Raw genomic sequence first — 19,019 nt, 5'->3', positions numbered from 1 at the left:
TCATTTCATTTAGCTAAACATATTTAATAGATCTTGGGAAGATATCAAAATGTAGCGCGCATATTGTATATGAAAATATTCATGGGCTGCAATATTTTCAGAACAACGCGCAATTGTCTAATAAGAATTTGAATTGGTTTTATAACAATTTTGAAATGACAAAACAAAGCTTGAAACAAAACAAGAAGCAGAAGGAATACTTTAAGGCAGGGAACTGCCTCAACGCAATCTCTTTGTTTTTCTGTTTGCAGCTTAAAACTAGTCATTTAATTATAGTTAAACTGTATTTTTTTTTATAAATATTTCAGGGTACTTAAAGTCTATTTAAGAGGATTTCTGTCATTGGTTATGCGTCCAACTAAGCGTAATGCCAAGCTGTACTGACAGCAGGTTCTTCAACAGCTTTACTGAATGTGGTTAGTTTCCCATGGCTAGCGTTAAAGATACTTTGCTGGCAAATTCGCAAACCAATCGCTATTAATTTATGTTAAATCCAAACGTAATCCTGCCTGATATAAATTTTATAACGCCAGTCAACAGCTGCAGCCGACGACTTTTACTCGGCGCAGCTGAAACCAAAAGTGGAGACAGCCAAATTGGTGTTTGACGCCGCTGCCTGGTGATAGCGAAGCGTAAAACGAGTTTTCCATAGCCATGGCCACAGATAGCGACTGAGTTTTTCATATAATTGTCAATTAGACTGAGGAGCTGAGGAAGCGTTCGTTAAAGCAATACTGTGTGCTCTGCTCTGCTCTGCTCTGCAGTGCAGCCCACATTGGCGCATCGCAGCCGCCTGGCAAGATCTCTTCAGCTGACAGCGACAACAATTGTGGAACCAGTTGGGCCGGAAAATCTTGTCGCCGGGAAAACGGTTTGGCGCTTTGGCCATGCGCACTGCCTGATGCTGTGCCGGTCGTCTTCGTTTGCGACTGCCTATAAATACGTTGGCAATGTCGCGCAAACGCTTTAATTACGTTTTTGTCCTTGACATTGAACCAGTGAGGCGACGAGCAGCGAGCAGCGAGCGACTTCGACGCGTTTTTCGTGCGATTTTAATCGCTAGTGTGACGTGAACAATATTTTGTGTAATTTTTAAGTAAAATATTCATAGAAAATTATATATTGATAGAAGCCATGCGTTTTTATGTAAGTGCAAATAGTTTTTTGGCAAATGCGTTTTGTTTGCCATCGCACTGACACAAACAAATTTTGGCTGCGATAAAGAGCGAAAGTGCTGAGCAAAAACTTTCACCCCCAAAAGTGAAAGTAGTGCAGTAAACAAAGCAAAGCGCATGCAAATGTCCACATTTTTAGCAACTATTGCAGTTGCAGCATACATTAAAATTTAATTTTTGCAAATAAACATTGATTCTTACTGCAAATATGCGAGCATATCAACAACGAATACGAATGTGAAATATTTAAAGAAAAATGAAGCAATACAAATTGAAAAGCGACTTTATATATTTCTTAAACTGCAATTTTCAATTTCCGTTGAAGAGAAAGTTTTTTACTTCATACAGTTTTCTCGAGTTAACTATTGTTTGTTATACTAGAACTGAGCAGTAGACCAATAATAATTTGTTTTAATTTTTTTACGGCAATTCTTAATACACTTCCCTTACAGTTAAAGATCACTTTTCTTTTATGTTATCAAGAATCTAAATTCCAGCTGACAAAATCTTTTACAGCTTGTTAAGGTCTCTCTGTTGGCATATCAGAGCTAATCCCGTGGATAGTTTTCTAATGTTTTCATTATCCATATTAATTTTAATTCATAGAAATTACGTTTTGGAAAACCAAGCTAAATTTTTGACATACTTTGCAGTTATACGATTTAATTCACTCTAAATTTGCAAGCTATTCCCGATTGAAACATATCCTGGATTAAAAAGTTTTGTATGTGGATTTTTAATTTAACTATGGCTGGCTTGTCGATTGACCAAAAATCAAAGCCAAATTTGTTCACAACATGTAGTCGCATTCTTTTCGAATGCCAGACATGTCTTAACAAATGTATCTTAAACGCTGGCGATTAGCTTGCGTTATTATCCATATATTCTCTAACTAAGTGTCTGTCTTTGGTGCGACCACAACTGTACTAATTAGCCAGGTTTCATCGTGAAGCAACAAAACCAAACTATGTCTGGGCGAAAACGACACATGCCGATCGTGGCTGAAGCCAAAGAAATTGTCCAAAAATTTTGCAATTTTTCTTTGACTGGTAACACAGAAAAAAAATAGAAGCAAAAAAAATCAGTTACAAGTTGTAAACGGCAATTGGCAACAGGCAATTGAAAATTGAATTGAATTGAATTGTACGTGGCGTCGGCTGCCATCCTGCCAGACCTGTTTCGATATCCAAGCTACTGGTCTTAAGCAAAACCATCAATCTCCAAACTCAAGCGATTGCTGTCACATCGTACATACAAATGTGCGTCTGGCGGAGCCTAATTTTGGGGACAGCGAGGCGTATGCGTATTACCATTACCATTTGACAACTGTCACAACGCTGTATGACATGCCCGGACTGTGCCGTGGCAGGCCCGTACTGGCCGTTACTTGAGAAATGTCCCAATGCATCTGAACACGCGTCGTTTGGCTGTTTGCCTGTTTGGCCAATTAATTGGCCCATGCTCGCGTAATAATTTTGTAGCCAATTTATTAACTGTTGGCTGTTGGTCAACTTGTTTTATCGTTGCATTTATTAAGCGCTCCACTGATAAAAACCGCACATTCATATTTCTGTTAAATGCCTTAGATAACGAGACAGCCGCCTCCGACCCGCTGTACCAGCTGCCGTCTCCTGCTATTCGCAGCGCTCCTTGCGGTCAGCCTATGGACTCGCCCAGCGGCCTGTAAACGAATCACTGCCGCACCTGTCGTCGTAGCGGATGATGACGAAATGATGGAATATGCTCCACAATTTGTAAGTATCTCAAACCCCACACACCACGCTACATTGTGCATAAGCAGCTAATGGTATCTTTATATGGCTGCCGAAATTCTCAAGCCAACTGCCAAGTCACGCACAGTGGGCTGCAATTGGATTATTAACCCAAATCAGCCTCAAATAATTTAGATACTACAGAGATTTAATCCCATGTGAAGAGTATATTGCGAAAGTTCGAAAGCGTCACATATTTTTTATTATATTTTTATGAATCTCATTAAAAACTAATCACGCATAAATCTAAAATTGGTTGTGCTTTGAGAGTAAATTAATTGTGAGTATTTAAAATAGTTTTCCCATTTTCATCAAGAATTTTTGTTGATATTTCGCTTTGTTTTATCACTTTGCAAGCTTTGGATACCCTTCACATATTTGCAAATTTTGAAGTCTTTCAACTAGCGACAAAATATATTTTTAGTGCAGCAAACGCATTTTTTCGCCATTGCCAGCAATTCAAAGTGAATGTTGTTCGTTCATGCGTTTTATGATCGTCCCCACCCACAAGACATTTTTGTGTGTAACGTATCGTCGCCCACATAAATCAACTTGGAAGTGGCATGAGCTGATCTGGTGGGGCCCAGCCTGGCCTGGTTGGCGCTGTCCTGGTCTGTTCCATTATTTCTTTTTCTTTTTTTGCTGTGTCCATTGACGGGAGGAGAGGCTGCAGGTAGCCGAAAATGCGTTTTGCGTGCAGCACACGATCAACGATCAGGCATCAGCCAACAGAGATCAGCAGCATTCGAGTGCTGGCGCCATATAAGGCAAACTCACGCTGCTTGCTGCACCTACACGCATATGGGAAGGCCGCGAAAGGAGACAATTGTTTTCAATGTAACTGTAAAGCTATTGACAAGGCGCGTTTAACATTTTAAAATGTTTTTCATGTGCTGCTGCAACAAGTTGTCGCTCCCCCCGTCTGTTTGTCTCAGCTGTCCGCCTGTTGCAACGCCTTGGATTGTGCGCGGCTCGAGCCAGAGCCTGTCTGACAGTCAGCCAGTCAGTCACTCAGTCTGTTTGTCTGCTTGTCAGTTATCAGAATATTTCATTTGACTGTATGCTCTCTCCCACGATCTGTCTGATCTGTCCCGTTGTCACTTTGACGCGCACGGCCAACACAGCGTATACGAAATTTACATGCAATTGCAGCGCATTTGCGTTTTGCGGCCATCATAAATTCTCTTTGCGTGCACAATTTATGAGCCAAAGTTCACACGCACCCACCAACTCAGCAATAAGGCGATCTGTCGACCACCAACTGCGGCCACAGCTCATAACTAAGCGACTGCCAGCGACTGACTCCTGGGTGGCCAGTGGTCAACAACAACAGCTAGCTGGCTGGCTCCGCCTGCCACTTATGCAACCAGGCATGGCCAAGCACCCAAAAAAGTAGCTTTGATTAAAAACAATATTTTTCTCGCAAGCCTTGGCTGCTCAGGTTACGCACTCGCAATGTAATCATTTGTTTTCGGCGGACAGCGACAGCTAGCAAAAGCAAATTGATAGCCAGCCAACAACAACTGCTGAAACTGCTGCGATACTCGAATCTGTAGACTCTAGAGTGGACTGCAGCCTGGACACGACTGTGGCCATTTATGGACGTCTGCGCTTAATTGAAGCCAGCGCCAAGGCATGTGAAATACTCTTGCGATTTGCCCCCTGCTCCGCTTCAACAGAGGTGTTAAGATAAAAAAATCCAATAAATACAACCGACAAATATTACACAGACAGAGATAAATGACAGTTCTCCACATTTGTATTAACCGTATTTATGTAAAGCTAATGGCTATTATGGACACTTTGGAAAGTTCTAAATCAAAATGGCGCATTTTATAAGAAAATGCATTAAGTGGCTGTTTTATTCGCTTTCTAAAAGCCAAAACAGCACTTTTTGTCAAATATTTAATTAATGATTAAATGCGATTTGACTTGATGGCGGCTGTAGATCAAAAGATCAATACATAGACGTGGACTAGCCCAAACCCAACCCAGCCTCCAGTGGCTTTCAAACTGTGCACAGCGCGCGTTTTTACCTTGACACAATTTAAAGCCAAAACGGCGTTTATTTTATTTCATTTTATTTTTTTTTTGTCGTGAACACATATAAATTCTAGAGGTTTTTTGTGGCAGCTTTTGGAGTATTAGAGCACCAGTGCGTGTCTATTATTTTTGTAGTTTTCGATAGGTGTGGTCAACGCATTTTAAGGCATATTAGAAAAATTGTTATACATATATATAATACATAAAAATAAACAGTTTTTGATATTCCCCGAAAGGTGCATTCCAAGATATGCTAACTGGAACAGGTGTTCTACTTATCATAAACATTTCCCAAAATGAAAATCATATATTTTTAAAACTCTCCTAGAAATCTTAATTAAGTAGGGAGATTGCCCTTGCCTAGGCCTGAATTGGCTTTAACATATATATATATATATATATATATATATAAGTAAATATGCACTTACCCAAATATAAATATACACCGGAACGGTTATTTCATTGGCATCTATTTGTGGGAGGGGTAACGTTGTTCATCATACACATCCATTTATTATGCGTATCACTATTACACTATTACACTTCATTTTTAAACACATCCCTGAAAAAAATAAGTGTTAAACGGATTAGAGAAAGAATGAGATTTTCGCAAAAAATACATTAGAATAATCAGAAGAACATAACTTGTAATAGATAAGCATTTGACAAAGTTCTACTGTCAACAATCAATGCAATAATATGAAAAATATTATTATATTTATATTATTAATTACCTTACTTATTTATAAGAATTAAATAAATTTGCAAGATTTATTTTTCATTTTATAAACAATGCTCACCCAGGAACATCCAGAATATGCGTTTAGCTATGGAGTCAAGGATCTTCACACTGGTGATGTTAAGTCGCAATGGGAGTCAAGGGATGGCGACGGTGTCAAGGGTCATTATAGTATACTCGAACCCGATGGCTCCATACGCACAGTGCACTATACAGCGGATGCCAAAAAGGGTTTCAACGCCATCGTAAAGACCGTTGGCGCAAATTCGCATCCGATCACAGAGACGCCCGAGGGTGAAAGTAGTGTCAACGATGATACCTCACAGTCGAAAATTAATCATTATAGCAAAGATCAGGAGCACATTGTGCTGAGCTCCGATATAAAGCCGCTTAAGAAGCCCATTGAGGACCTGACGCATTCCCACCCCAAGATACCTAGCCTGATCGAGTTCAAGCCGCATGCACGAATAAAGCAAGTGCCCATGGAACTGGAGCCAGACATCAGAAATCGTCTGCAGCAGGCGAGGGATAACTATTACAAGGAGATTGCGGCTGCCCATAAGCTGGAGGACTATTCACAAAAGCTGCAGCCCACCTATCCCGTACAGGAGAGCGACTGGAAAGCGCTGATTGTCAACGAGCCCAAGGAGTATCGTCCACACTATAGCACAATTCAGCCGTATCAACATCCCTACTATGAGCATTACCAGCCAAAAGAGCTGCCTCAGAACTATCTGCATAAGCCAGCCGCGCCTCTGCAGTCATTACACACGAACTATGCGTCCTCCAAGCCGCGACCCAGCAAAAGTCCAGAGCCCATCTCCAATCACATACACCAGAAGAAGGTTGTGCACACCACGCCGGGCCTCAAGCACTACAAGTACAAAACTGTATCCAAAAACTTTGCCCGTCCCGATTACGCCAGCTACTTCCAGCGTAAGCCGAAGAAGCTGCACGCCAATTCACTGGCGCCCCATCAACGAGCACCACGACCCGAGGGTGCTGGCCCCGTACTCTTCCCCCAAGTGCTGGACGACGATGAGTTCGAAGAGATCTCAGACGATGAGCAGGGCGCCGCCTCCGCTAGTCTAGTGCAGTCCATGGTGCGGCGGGATAAACAGCACATGGTGCCCATGTATGCCAGGGGCCATCAGTTTGCAGCGGCCAGCTATAGAAATCTGCAGGGAGTGTAGCGGATTTTTTCGATGTTATATTGGTGAGGTGATTTTTGTGAACTGTTTCCTTTATATTTGTTAATTTTATATTATTTATGCCTAATTTATTGCTATTGTTTAGTTATTGTGTTTTAAATAAATGAATTTCTTTACATAAAAACAATTTATGGATCCTGCTCACCCTATTTTCGAGGCACAGCACGTAGAATACTCTTGATATTTACGTATTTACAATTTTACTTGATTTTGTCTTGTGCATTATTTTAATTTAACAACTGCATTAATCTTAAAAGGTTTTTTGAATAATAGAAATGGGCAAAGAAGACGTTTCTTTCAAATAATCGCTTCGATATTTCGAGATAGTCGTGAGATTGTCTGCGATATTCAGATATTGGCCATTATTTGACGTAGACTATTCTTTATTCTACTCTTTCGGGCTTTATAGTTACTTTATTTTTTGAATTTTTGAGGACAGGCCGAATTGCCTTTATTTTTCAGGCCCGAGGCCGGCAAAAATGTAGTTCAATTGCCACAACAAACACAACCAACAAATGTGCTAGGACTACAACTGGCCCAGTTGTTGGCTGTAGCCTTGCATTTGGTCAACCACACACGAGTGCTGAATCGAACCTCGCATTCGCAGGTTCATTTATACATATACATATATATGTACATTTATATATGCACATGATTGCCACAGTTTTGGTGCAGTGTCATAAACATTTGTCATAATTAACACAAATTAGGCAGCATTTGAATGCGAAATGCTGCTGTTGCTGCTGCTGCTGCAAATGCACCCTGCCCACCTGCGATGGCTTCTAACTGCCAGCTAACCGCTGGCTAATCCAATTAACTTAATCTCGGATAACGAGTTTCAATAGACAGCTATATATGCAACTGAGGCGAATGCATGGTCGTACTTGGTACGTACCAAGTATTCTAATTAAAAGTACTTTTTGTCAATTTAAGCAACTTTGGCATTGACTTGGTTTTTACTCTCGACTGGGCTAAAGTGCGTTCAATTTGTCTGAGATACAGTATCAGATCTATAAATGCACTATATACTAGGTACCAGTATGTAAAGCGTCGATGTGGCGTGTCAAATACCATCCACGTTATACATTTCAAAAAAAAAAATTGATTGAATATATGTATGCATGTATATGTAGATATGTTAATATGCAAATGGCTCCCACATCAGCCGGCCAAGATGAGAACAGCATTCTAAGCCGATTTTGGAGTCAACCAGTTACTCAATTCGCATAGATCAATACAAATGTTGATCCACAATTGATGTGCAAATGTGTGCAAAGTGTAAAAAAAAAAGAAACACTTAACGCGCACTTGGACGCGTGAGAAATGTCTAAAAGTCAATTGAATTCAACAAATTCTCAGTACTGTGTATTTTAGGCAGAGGCGTTGCCCCAACGCTCCCAATTAAATAATTTACAATTTTCTAGATTAGGCGCCGCCTGCGACGAGGCGACATTGAACGACTGAGCACGGTTGAGCTATGACTCAGTCGACTCTCGAGACTTGAGATCCGGTTTGCCAGCTAGAAAATCTTTGCAGCCGACACGCACGCCTATTAAGGATTTGGAGATTGCTGGCAAGATTCAGAGAGAATGTCAACTCAGTCTTGCAGTCGAGCAATTAGCTGGTAAAACAAATGTGAGACAATTTTAAAAATTCCATTGAATTCATTGCCCGTTTGCCTGGCATCGTTTCTTGCCAAATCGCTTGGATTTTGGCGGCTTAGAATAATTAATGCACCCGCCTGCCAAATGGCCGGGTGTTAATTTATGGTTGTCTACGTAAATCGCATATCGTAAATCGTAAATATGCTATGTCTATGGCATAATCGCAAGCTCACAATTCCAGCTACCCAGTTGACTTTTGGAGGTTGGGCAAGGCGACAGACTGACAGACAGACAGACGGACAGATAGACAAACACAAATCAGAAATCATTTTTGATTGTTACTTTGCTTGTTAGCAATTTCCTGCCTGCCCACAATTTGTTCATATTGTGTTTTCATGCAATATATTTACATATTCTGGCCTATCTTGCAGCAACATTTCAGTTTAAAACAATTAAATACGTTGTAGTCGAAATACATATATCTGAGTGAGCGCGAGTGGGCTTTATCTTGTTTTGCTTCTTATGGGAACATCACTTATCCAACATTTGCTGGCACTTGCTAAAAAGCTGCAGCTCATAATTTCAAGTAGACGCTGGTATATATACAAAATTTTAAGACTTAACTTCAACACGGATGTATAAATAGATATTACCAGATGTTACACAAAACCAACTTAATCTGGTTAACTTTAAAAACTGATCGCAACAGAAGAAGTGAAAGTATTTTTTGGAATTTCACAAACAAAAATATCATCTTTTACCCAATATTACCCTATTTTATTTAAAGCATCAGCAAAGGCCACTTTTTTTCTTCCAATTAAGCGATTGATTGAAAAATGTATCAAAATACTTTTGCTGGCCATTATATATTTGTACAAATTCTTGACTGACAAGATTTGCTTCGAACAAAATTGGTTCAGTGTCAGATGCTTTTCGACTTATGTATGGACTTAAAGAACTGCCTGAACCTTCAAAAGAGGGTAAAATGTTTATGATAAAGTTATAAACAAGAAATAACGATTTCTGTAAATCCCTATACTTGATTTTATGGTACAAAAATTATGCAATTAGATAACGATCAATTTTTTCTAAAACACGACAACAGCCAAACAATTTTAGTTGTTTCATATAATTTAAAGGCAAACATTTCACAGCATGAAAAACGTGTTGGTAAGGCGTTTGCCTAAGCCAAGGTGGATAAACACAGAGCATAAGCTGCCTTAGGCCATAATTGTAGTCAATCCTGCGGCTATTAGCGCGACTCGCAATATCAGTTGACGGCAAAATAACACGCATACGCAGTGTTGTACGCCCCACACTAACACACATACATAGAGAGTTTGACACCCAACCCGTTCGGCCTTTCAGCATTTTTTATAGCGATTTTGCACTTTTAAAACTGGTTCAGTTTTTCGATGCGTGTAGAATTAGATTCAAGATTTGGGTTTTCAGAGATTCGAGATCGTCAATTGCGCAAATAGGCAGGCGGTATTAAATCTGTAACTTTATGAATATGTGTTGGCAAATTTTGAAATGTTTACGCACGCGGCATGTACAACATGCATTTCGATTTTCAATGAGCGACAAACAATCTAGATAGACGCGTGCACACACAAAGATACACACAAACACATACACACACACGCATGCATGCGCACATGCGCACAGGTCGCTACAAAGCTGGGCTCATATGGGTATGTAAAATAATCGACGTGAAAATTTTAAGTGAAATCTAGATTTTTCAATTAAAAATTGATGCTGTGCGGCGGGTGGAACAGCCGCCGAGACGTAGGAGGAGCTGTAGGAGCAACAACAGCAGCAGCAGCAGCAGCGGCAGCGGCGGAGGCAAGAGTATTAGCAGGCTGCGGTTGTCAGGCGGATTTCGTCATGATGTTAAGTAGGCAATGGTCGTATGTGTTAGCCATGGCCAGCTGTAGTCGCCGTCCGTGTTAGCCAAGTGCCTGCCCGTTGGCAATTACGTAACGCCCCGCGGCCTGAGCTCAGTGCGTGTGTGTGACAAATGCGCGACGAACTAAACTCGACCAGTCCAGCCGAAGTAGGTTAAAATTGCAGCTGACTAGCAGTTGGAGTTTGCAGTTTGTAGTTTTGGAGTTTTCGTATTGGTTTGCAAATGCAAAAATTAAAATTCAATCAAATTGCGAAAACCCGAAAATCAAAAAAAAAAAAGAAAATATATATATATATAAAGGTAAAATAAAAAGAAAACGCCAAACAGTCAGACAGATAGACTAAGAGTCGAGCAAGCAGCCAGAGCTGAAACATGTTTCATGTTCAATTAACAGGCCCAAAAATCCCAATACCAACGACAGCCTTTCACTCGATGTACACTGCGTATGCGTATTATTCTCCATTTGGGGCGATAAAAAATCACATCATGACACGAAATACTTAATTGGTCCATAAGGTTTATCGCTGCAAGACAACTGGAATCGGCATTCCTTCTGGTCTGGCCTAGTGTGGTCCGGCCCGTTGTGGCCCGGCTCAGATGTGGTCTGGTCTAGTCGGGGCCAGTATAGACTTCTAATTGAAATGTCAACGCGTGTGCTGCTCAATCAATTTTCCAGGTAAGCGGCCGTGGTCTGTTTATGGTCAGTCTGTCTGCCTAGATCGCTTTGATTTTATATCGATTCATATTGGATCGCTTTTAATTGATTTGCACGGCATGTGGTGTCAGCCGCAAGTCAGGGACAAAATCTGCCAACTGTGGCAACATGAAGTTGAAATGTGTTGTGGCGACTTCACGACAGCTAATTAAAAACAATATTTGATTCGTATTTGAATTTTTGGCATCAAAATGCGACTACGCCAGCCAGTGGGCTCACAATTGACAGTTTTCATATCCTGAATTGGACATTTGCTTTGAAATAATATTTATCTTATTTTATGCGAACTTTAGTAGCATTAAATAATATTCAAAAAAAATTGATGAAATATTCATTCCCATAGAGGAGTTGAATATGATTTAAACTATAACTTGATCATAATAATAATACCAAGGGATCCTTTATTTAAAATGTACTTTGCATTTGTACCCAGAAATATTTCTATGCTTTCTAATCTTTAATCATTATTCTTACCCAAAGGCTAAACTTTATTTCCAAGAAAAATATAATTAAATATATAAATTTCTGGAAGAAATGCTTTTAACCAATTGGGCTGCATTGAAAGAAGACAGAATGCACTCCATTGTGTGATAGGCATATTTGATGACTTAAATTCAAGCAAGCGTATATAAAAACCATTCATACAGCCTGTTAACTGGCCATAACGCTATTTGTTTGGTCATTTGCAAGACAATGTATACCCCCGACAGTTATCGAACACACCCGCGTGCGAATTGTGCGCGTTTTAAAACGCGGCGACACAAAAGTCAGAAAAGTGACCTTAATTGCCGACAAGTCAACACTTGGTCATATCGCGGGTTATTCTATTATGCACTATATACACATACATATACACATGCATAAATATGGCGCCTTTTATCTAACTAATGCACAATCAAGGCCCCAGGCACGCACAGACAGAGACAAAATTTATTGATAGCGACATTAATACCACAAGTTTGTAATTTTTTATTTTTTGGTTGGCGAGCAAATTGCGTATGAATTTTAAAGTTGGCTTGCATTTTTTTGCCACAGCTACACGCAATGGTCGCGATTAAAATCTAAATCAAATTAAGTCGCTTTAAAAGCATATGCAAAAAATAAAAATAAAAATACTTGGCCAACAATGCAGCAGGCGCAGCAGCAGCAGCAGCAACAGCAACAGCCACCACCAAGAGAACTGGGCAAAAACGCACCACGCGCAATTTTTGAGCCGATTTCGAGCCGAGGCGTTTGCTATGATCTAATAAAATGCCAGAGCCAGATCAGCGCGAAGGTGGGGCCTCCAAATAGACGATGCAGGTTGCCGCGAGAGAGCCCATAACAAAAGAGAACTGCCAGCTGCCAACTGCGCAGTCGAGCAGTCATCAATTTTTCTTCAGGCAGTCAGGCCGTTACAGTCGCAGATTTTGAGCTCTGACTTGGCTTGACTTCGCTTTTCCTAACTTCAATATTTTTTGCTGCCGATTTTCTGCTCGTTTTTCCAATTCGCTTTTTTTTGCTTGTGTGTGTGTATGTGTGTTTGATTTTTCTGTCGCTAAACTGGTGCGTGGCTGCTGCGCATGCGTGTGAGCCAAAACTGACCGAACGTATATAAGCGATTATAGGGCCGGGCTGGCCAACAGTCAGCCGCGTTGCTCTACATCGAGCGAGCGTTGCGTGTGCCGTGTGCCGAAAGTTCGAATACGTTAAGAAACGATATTAAGTATACGCACATATATCTCAAAGGACATTCATCGTGATACGGTGGATTATAACAAGGATTACAAACGTGTGCATTCTTTTTCAAGCAATTATAATTCATAATAAAATAAAGTTTATATAGTGCGCCCAACTATATCAGAACGTTTATTACTACCCCAACTAATTGTGCAACATAAGTGAAATTATGAAGGTGGGTTCCCAGAAAAAATTATAGACAAATATTTAAATAACAGCTCAAAATCCAAGAACATAATTATGCCTCAAGTCTAAAAAGGATATATATGGATATTTTAATTGTAAACTGTGTCCTAATCAAGTGTGCCAAGCTAGGATATGGCACGCAGTCAGAATTTAAGGACTAAAAATAAAATTTTATATCATTTTACAAAGAAATATTTGCAAATGTGGCTAGAAAAAACTATAGAATACATTTATTTAAACAGAAGTATGAATTTCTCTCGAGATCAATATTGAAATTAGTGGAACAGGGAAATTAATTTAAAAAATAAGAATTGGAATTGTCAGAAAAATAATACAAATTAATAATTACAGTAAGTCGACTGGCTTTCTTCAAAGATAGTTTAAAACATTTGCGTGCTCGGACTCTGGAGATTTGTTTCTTGAGTTTAATTGAATCTAAAGATCAACTTTTAAATAGAACGGTATCAGCTTTGAGTATATATTATTGCTATATATATAACAGATTTTAGGCAGGTGTTTATATTTCAAATTTATAAATTGGACTTAAGCAACCTGGAAGTCTATTATGGGTTGTTTCCCTTTTTTTAATATTATTTCCCACATCAAGATCCTTTCTCCTTTTCTAAATAATTCTAATTTCAATTGTTTTAGCCCATCAGTTTTATTCTGGTGGGCGAATATTGTTTTAAGACAAATAAAATAATCAAAATGTTTGGTTAAGCTGAGATAAATGTTTCAAGAAATTTAGAATTTTGATTGACCATAAAAGTGTTTATCTGGGCATGCATAATAGAACTTTTGGTTTCAAATGCATTTTTTGCTTTGAATGATAAATGTTAATATAAATGTAAATAGAATATGTTGTATTCCGTTTTTAGCAGCTATATCTATCTGTTAACTCACCTTGTTTTGTTTCCAACGCCAACAGCTCCGACTTATTGCGCTGCTGAGCCTACTGCTCAGCTCGGCACTGGCTGAGCCCTCACCGACCATTGCACCACCGATTGTGCCGTGCGTGCATGCTAACGGCGCCGCTGGCTACTCGTATGCGCCACCGGCCGAAGTCAAGTTCTCCATAACACCTGGCGTAACAAAGTATAGCCAGTCGCCGGCCATTTCCAGCTACTCGGAGAATGGCAAACTGCTGCATTCATCCGTTGGCAGCGCGGCTGCTTCGTACGAATCCACCGCGGGGCTTTCGGGTTATTCGCACGGTGGTGTAACCCAGATAGACAAGTACGTGGCGCCTATACAGAAGTCGCTATTTACACCCTCGGCGTCATATGGTGGAGCTGGCATCACTTATGCCGATAAGTCCCCAGCTGCTAAATATGCAACTGTGGTGCCATCGGGCATTGAGCTTAAGAATTTGGTTTCGCCAGCCTTAACCAAGACATTGCTGACTGCTCCCAAGCTGGACAGTGGCTATTTACCGCCGTCGCCGGCCTTGACCAAGGTGTCTACATATTCGTCGCCCGGCTACACCTACAGTCATTCAACTCCAGGCATTTCCAAGTTGGCCACTTATACGGCGCCCTCCGCTTCCAGTTCGGGCTACTACGCGCCACAAGTGACCACCAAAGTGGAGACCTACACCTCACCGGGCTATACGTACTCGAAGGCCACGCCAGGCTTCTCCAAAGTTGAAACCTACAGCTCACCGGGTTACAGCTACGCTCAGGCGGCACCAGGTCTAGCTAAGATAGCCACCTATTCGCCCTCAGTATCCTATAGCGCACCTTCTATTGCTAAGGTGGCCAGCTATGCAGCGCCTGCTCCTGCGCTGAAGCTAGCTACTACATCATCGCTGCTGTCCTCACACGGCACGGGCTACGCAGCCAGTTATGCGCCAGCGCTTTCCAAGACCTATTTGCCGGCAGCGCCCGCTATTGCAACTCAATATATTTCCTCACCTGCCAAGGTGGCCACCTATAGTGCTCCCGCCATATCCAGCTATTCAGCTGCTCCTGCTATCACCAAATTAAGCTCCAGCTATGGCGCTAGTGGCTCAGGCGCTATATCCCATCAATATGTTTCCAAACCAGCCGTGGCTACCTATGCAGCTGCTCCAGCTGTAACCAAGATTTCCAGCTATGCTGCTCCTGCTATTAGCACTTATTCCTCGGCTCCTGCCCTCACCAAGGTAGCCAGCTATGCGGCGCCGTCAATCTCTACGTATTCCTCAGCCCCTTCACTTGCCAAGGTTGCAACTTACAGCCAGGCTGCAGACGTTTCGCATCAATATATTTCCAAGCCCATTGTAGCTGCTTATCCCGCAGCAGCTCCAGCAATTGCTAAGGTGGCCACTTATGCAGCACCAGCTGTGGCCACCTATTCCGCTGCGCCCGCCGCAAGCTATTCCAGCTCTGGACATGGCGCCATCTCTCACCAGTATGTCTCCAAGCCCGCTTTGGCTACAATCTCCGCTGCTCCGGCGATTGCCAAGGTGGCTAGCTATGCAGCACCCGCCATAGCCTCCTACTCTGCTGCACCAGCCATCACTCAAGTTTCCTCAAGCTACGGCAGCTCTGGACATGGCGTTGTCTCCCATCAGTATGTATCCAAGCCCGCTGTGGCCACAATTTCTGCTGCTCCAGCGATTGCCAAGGTGGCCAGTTATGCGGCACCAGCAGTGGCTACGTATTCGACGGGCCCAGCACTCTCAAAGATTGCCAGCTATGCAGCACCGACCATATCCACCTACTCAGCTGCTCCGACTATTTCCAAAATAGCTACCAGTTATGGCAGCTCAGGCCATGGCGCAGTCTCCCATCAGTATGTGTCGAAGCCCGCTGTAGCTACGTATGCAGCAGCTCCTGCTATTACTAAGATTGCAAGCTATGCTGCTCCCGCTGTAGCTAGCTACTCCACTGGGCCAGCCCTCACGAAGATAGCCAGCTATGGTGCCCCTGCCATCGGTTCCGTGCACTCCAGCGGCGCCGTCTCGCATCAGTACGTTTCCAAGCCAGCTACAGTTTATGGCTCTGCATCTGCTATTGGCAAGGTTGCAAGCTATGCTGCACCTGCGTACTCGACGGGCCCAGGTATTGCCAAGGTCGCTACCTACGCCACTCCAGCCATATCCACATACTCCGCTGCTCCGACCATCACCAAATTGGCCACAAATTATGGTAGTTCCGGACACGGTGCCGTCTCGCATCAATATGTCTCCAAGCCCGCAGTGGCTGCCTATGCAGCTGCTCCGGCTGTTGCCAAGGTTGCCAGCTATGCTGTTCCTGCCATCAGCACATACTCTACATCTCCGGCAGTTGCCAAAGTGGCGACCTATAGCCAAGCTGCTGACGTCTCCCATCAATACATATCCAAGCCCATCGTTGCCGCATATCCTGCTCCAGCTCCAGCGATTGCCAAAGTGGCCACCTATGCATCCCCAACTGTGGCCACCTATTCCGCTGCGCCTGCCACAAGCTATGGCAGCTCTGAACATGGCGCCATCTCCCATCAGTATGTCTCCAAGCCCGCATTGGCTACAATCTCCGCAGCTCCAGCAATTTCCAAGGTGGCCACCTATGGTGCTCCCGCAATAACTACCTACTCAGCTGCTCCTGCCATCACTAAGGTGTCCACCAGCTACGGCGGTTCTGGACATGGCGCTGTTTCCCATCAGTATGTCTCCAAGCCCGCTGTGGCCACAATAGCTGCGGCTCCTGCCATTGCCAAGGTGGCCAGTTATGCGGCACCAGCCTTGGCTACGTATTCCACTGGTCCAGCACTCTCAAAAATTGCCGGCTATGCAGCACCCGCCATATCCTCCTACTCAGCTGCTCCTACCATCACCAAAGTAGCTACAAGTTATGGCAGCTCTGGACATGGCGCAGTCTCCCACCAGTATGTCTCCAAGCCCGCTGTGGCTACATATGGAGCAGCTCCTGCTGTCACCAAGATTGCAAGCTATGGTACTCCTTCTTTAGCCAGCTATGGAGCCACGCTCTCCAAGACCTATTTGCCGGCTGCGCCTGCTGTTGTCGCTGCTCCGGCCATTGCCAGCTATGCAGCCCAGCCTGTCGTTACAAAAGTGGCCACTAGCTATGGTGGATCAGGCCATGGTGCTGTGTCCCATCAATATGTGTCCAAGCCAGCGATTGGCAGCATCGCATCTGGTCCAGCTATTGCCAAGGTGGCCACTTACTCAGCTCCGGCCGTTAGCCACATTGCCGCAGCGCCAGCAATCGGCTTGGGATATGCAGGCACTGGACACGGCATCACCAAAGTGGCCAGCAGTTATGGATCCTCAAGTCATGGCGCTGTCTCCCATCAATATGTGTCCAAGCCAGGGATAGCCACTGTTGCCGCTGCTCCAGCAATTGGTAGCTATAGTCACGGTTATTCCGCATCCAAGTTGGGATTGGACGTGGGCCTGGGCCTGGGCCTGGGCTATGGCTCCACTGGACACGGCACTCTCTCGACTCAATACTTGTCCAAGCCTGCAGGTGGTGCATTGCTCACCAAGTTGACTACGGCACCAGCAACTGGTCACGGCTATGCCAGCAGTACGGCCTATGGAATTAATGCGGGTAAGTTATCCAGATGCCTGCCTTTTTTTTCACTTTCATAATATTCCGTATCCACTTTACAGGTAAATTAGCCTTGGGTTCGGCTGGCGCACATGACGCCTCATATTATGGCGCCATTTCACTTGGTCATGGCGCCGTCTCACCTGCACTAACTTATCACGGGGCTTTAGCCCATGCCACTGGTGGTTTGGCACATCTGGGGGCTCCACTCGCTGACTACAGCCATGGATCTGGCATTGGTCCCTTTGGAGCTGGCTTCAATCGCTATGCGCCCAGCGTTTCAGCACTGAGCGCTCATGCTCCGCTATCGCCCTCTGCCTATTTAAAGTCCGCACCTGTGGCACAGCATGCGCTGCTAAAGGTTTTGCCGGAGAAGCATCTCGAGCATTTTGTAGGTCCCAGTTAAATGGCATTGTTTCACCTATTTTCATGTAAATTGTTTGATTGACAGGATGCGCATCCGCGCTACGCTTTTGAATATGCGGTAAACGATCCTCATACGGGCGATAACAAGCATCAGCGCGAGGAACGCGACGGCGATGTGGTCAAGGGCGAGTACTCATTGGTTGAGCCCGATGGCAATGTGCGCACCGTCAAATACTATGCCGATTGGGAGACGGGTTTCCATGCCGAGGTCATTAACAGTCGCGACCAGGGTAAAATTGTGGCCAAGCGTCAGACAGCAGCCAAGTCGTGAGGTAAGTTCGATAACTATCGATAAGTTTCTTTGCTTCACTAAACTCACAATCTTTTGCATATATCTACAGCGACCCTAACGGATCTGTGACTTGTTTTGTTTGCCAGCAACTGTAAATAGCCTACGATTCAATTTTCTTCTCATTAAACATTAAACATATTTATGTAAATCCCACAACAACAACAACAACAACAACAACAACAGCAACGACAAGCAACAAGAGAGCCGCCATCTTGCACCAGTTATCGTTACTCATTATTTCTATCTCTTTTTTGCTCATGTGATAAGCGTTTCCCATTGGACTGCTTGAACTGCTCTCTTTCTCATTAAACTGCGCGTTTTCACAGATGTGTATATACATACTTATGTCTATACGTGTATATATTGTGTAAATTGTAAATTGTTAATTGAATAAACGACATTTAAGAACGCTACAGTCGAGAGCGCTCGACATTGAGATCATTTTTAACAAGAAATTCTTGGCTTTATAATACTCCTCAAACATTTACATTCCGATTGGAGACGGGATCGGAACGGGACCTCCGTGGAAATTTTTGATATATAAGGAATGAGTGGAATCCCGATATTAGTTGGGCGTTACGAAATCAAAATTACATTACATTACAATTTTCATAGTGTTTAAATTTGATTTGTGTTTAAAAATGTTGAATTTTTACAAATTTTTCAATTTCTCAATATAGAGGCCAAAATTAT

General features: G+C 42.9%; 2 protein-coding genes across 2 annotated transcripts; both read left to right on the top strand.

Moving 5' to 3' along the window:
* Positions 1 to 2,521: 2,521 nt before the first annotated feature.
* Positions 2,522 to 6,922, top strand: LOC115769428. The gene is made up of 3 exons (XM_030714235.1): positions 2,522 to 2,557; positions 2,762 to 2,929; positions 5,795 to 6,922. Exons 1-3 carry the CDS (start codon positions 2,522 to 2,524, stop codon positions 6,920 to 6,922), a joined length of 1,332 nt encoding a protein of 443 aa, XP_030570095.1.
* A 3,642-nt stretch (positions 6,923 to 10,564) lies between these two features.
* Positions 10,565 to 18,969, top strand: LOC115769427 (endochitinase A). Its single transcript, XM_030714234.1, has 7 exons — positions 10,565 to 10,600; positions 14,002 to 14,937; positions 15,286 to 16,054; positions 16,118 to 17,608; positions 17,671 to 17,999; positions 18,060 to 18,306; positions 18,376 to 18,969. Exons 1-6 carry the CDS (start codon positions 10,565 to 10,567, stop codon positions 18,303 to 18,305), a joined length of 3,807 nt encoding a protein of 1,268 aa, XP_030570094.1. The 3' UTR covers position 18,306; positions 18,376 to 18,969.
* Positions 18,970 to 19,019: the final 50 nt, after the last annotated feature.

Source organism: Drosophila novamexicana, unplaced genomic scaffold (genome assembly GCF_003285875.2).
Source record: "Drosophila novamexicana strain 15010-1031.04,08,12 unplaced genomic scaffold, DnovRS2.1 tig00004554-arrow-pilon, whole genome shotgun sequence".
In the NCBI taxonomy this organism is placed as follows: Eukaryota; Metazoa; Arthropoda; class Insecta; order Diptera; family Drosophilidae; genus Drosophila; species Drosophila novamexicana.
This window is presented reverse-complemented; position numbering and strand designations above follow the sequence as displayed.

What these genes read in the sequence shown, in the direction of transcription:
- LOC115769428 (XM_030714235.1), top strand. Translation starts at nt 2,522, where the DNA reads ATGCCCGGACTGTGCCGTGGCAGGCCCGTACTGGCC. An exon ending in GTGGCAGGCCCGTACTGGCC is followed by an intron (nt 2,558 to 2,761) that starts GTTACTTGAGAA and finishes TAAATGCCTTAG; the next exon opens with ATAACGAGACAGCCGCCTCC. An exon ending in TGGAATATGCTCCACAATTT is followed by an intron (nt 2,930 to 5,794) that starts GTAAGTATCTCA and finishes ATGCTCACCCAG; the next exon opens with GAACATCCAGAATATGCGTT.
- LOC115769427 (XM_030714234.1), top strand. Translation starts at nt 10,565, where the DNA reads ATGCGCGACGAACTAAACTCGACCAGTCCAGCCGAA. An exon ending in ATGCGCCAGCGCTTTCCAAG is followed by an intron (nt 14,938 to 15,285) that starts ACCTATTTGCCG and finishes AAGGTTGCAACT; the next exon opens with TACAGCCAGGCTGCAGACGT. An exon ending in CAAGCCAGCTACAGTTTATG is followed by an intron (nt 16,055 to 16,117) that starts GCTCTGCATCTG and finishes CGACGGGCCCAG; the next exon opens with GTATTGCCAAGGTCGCTACC.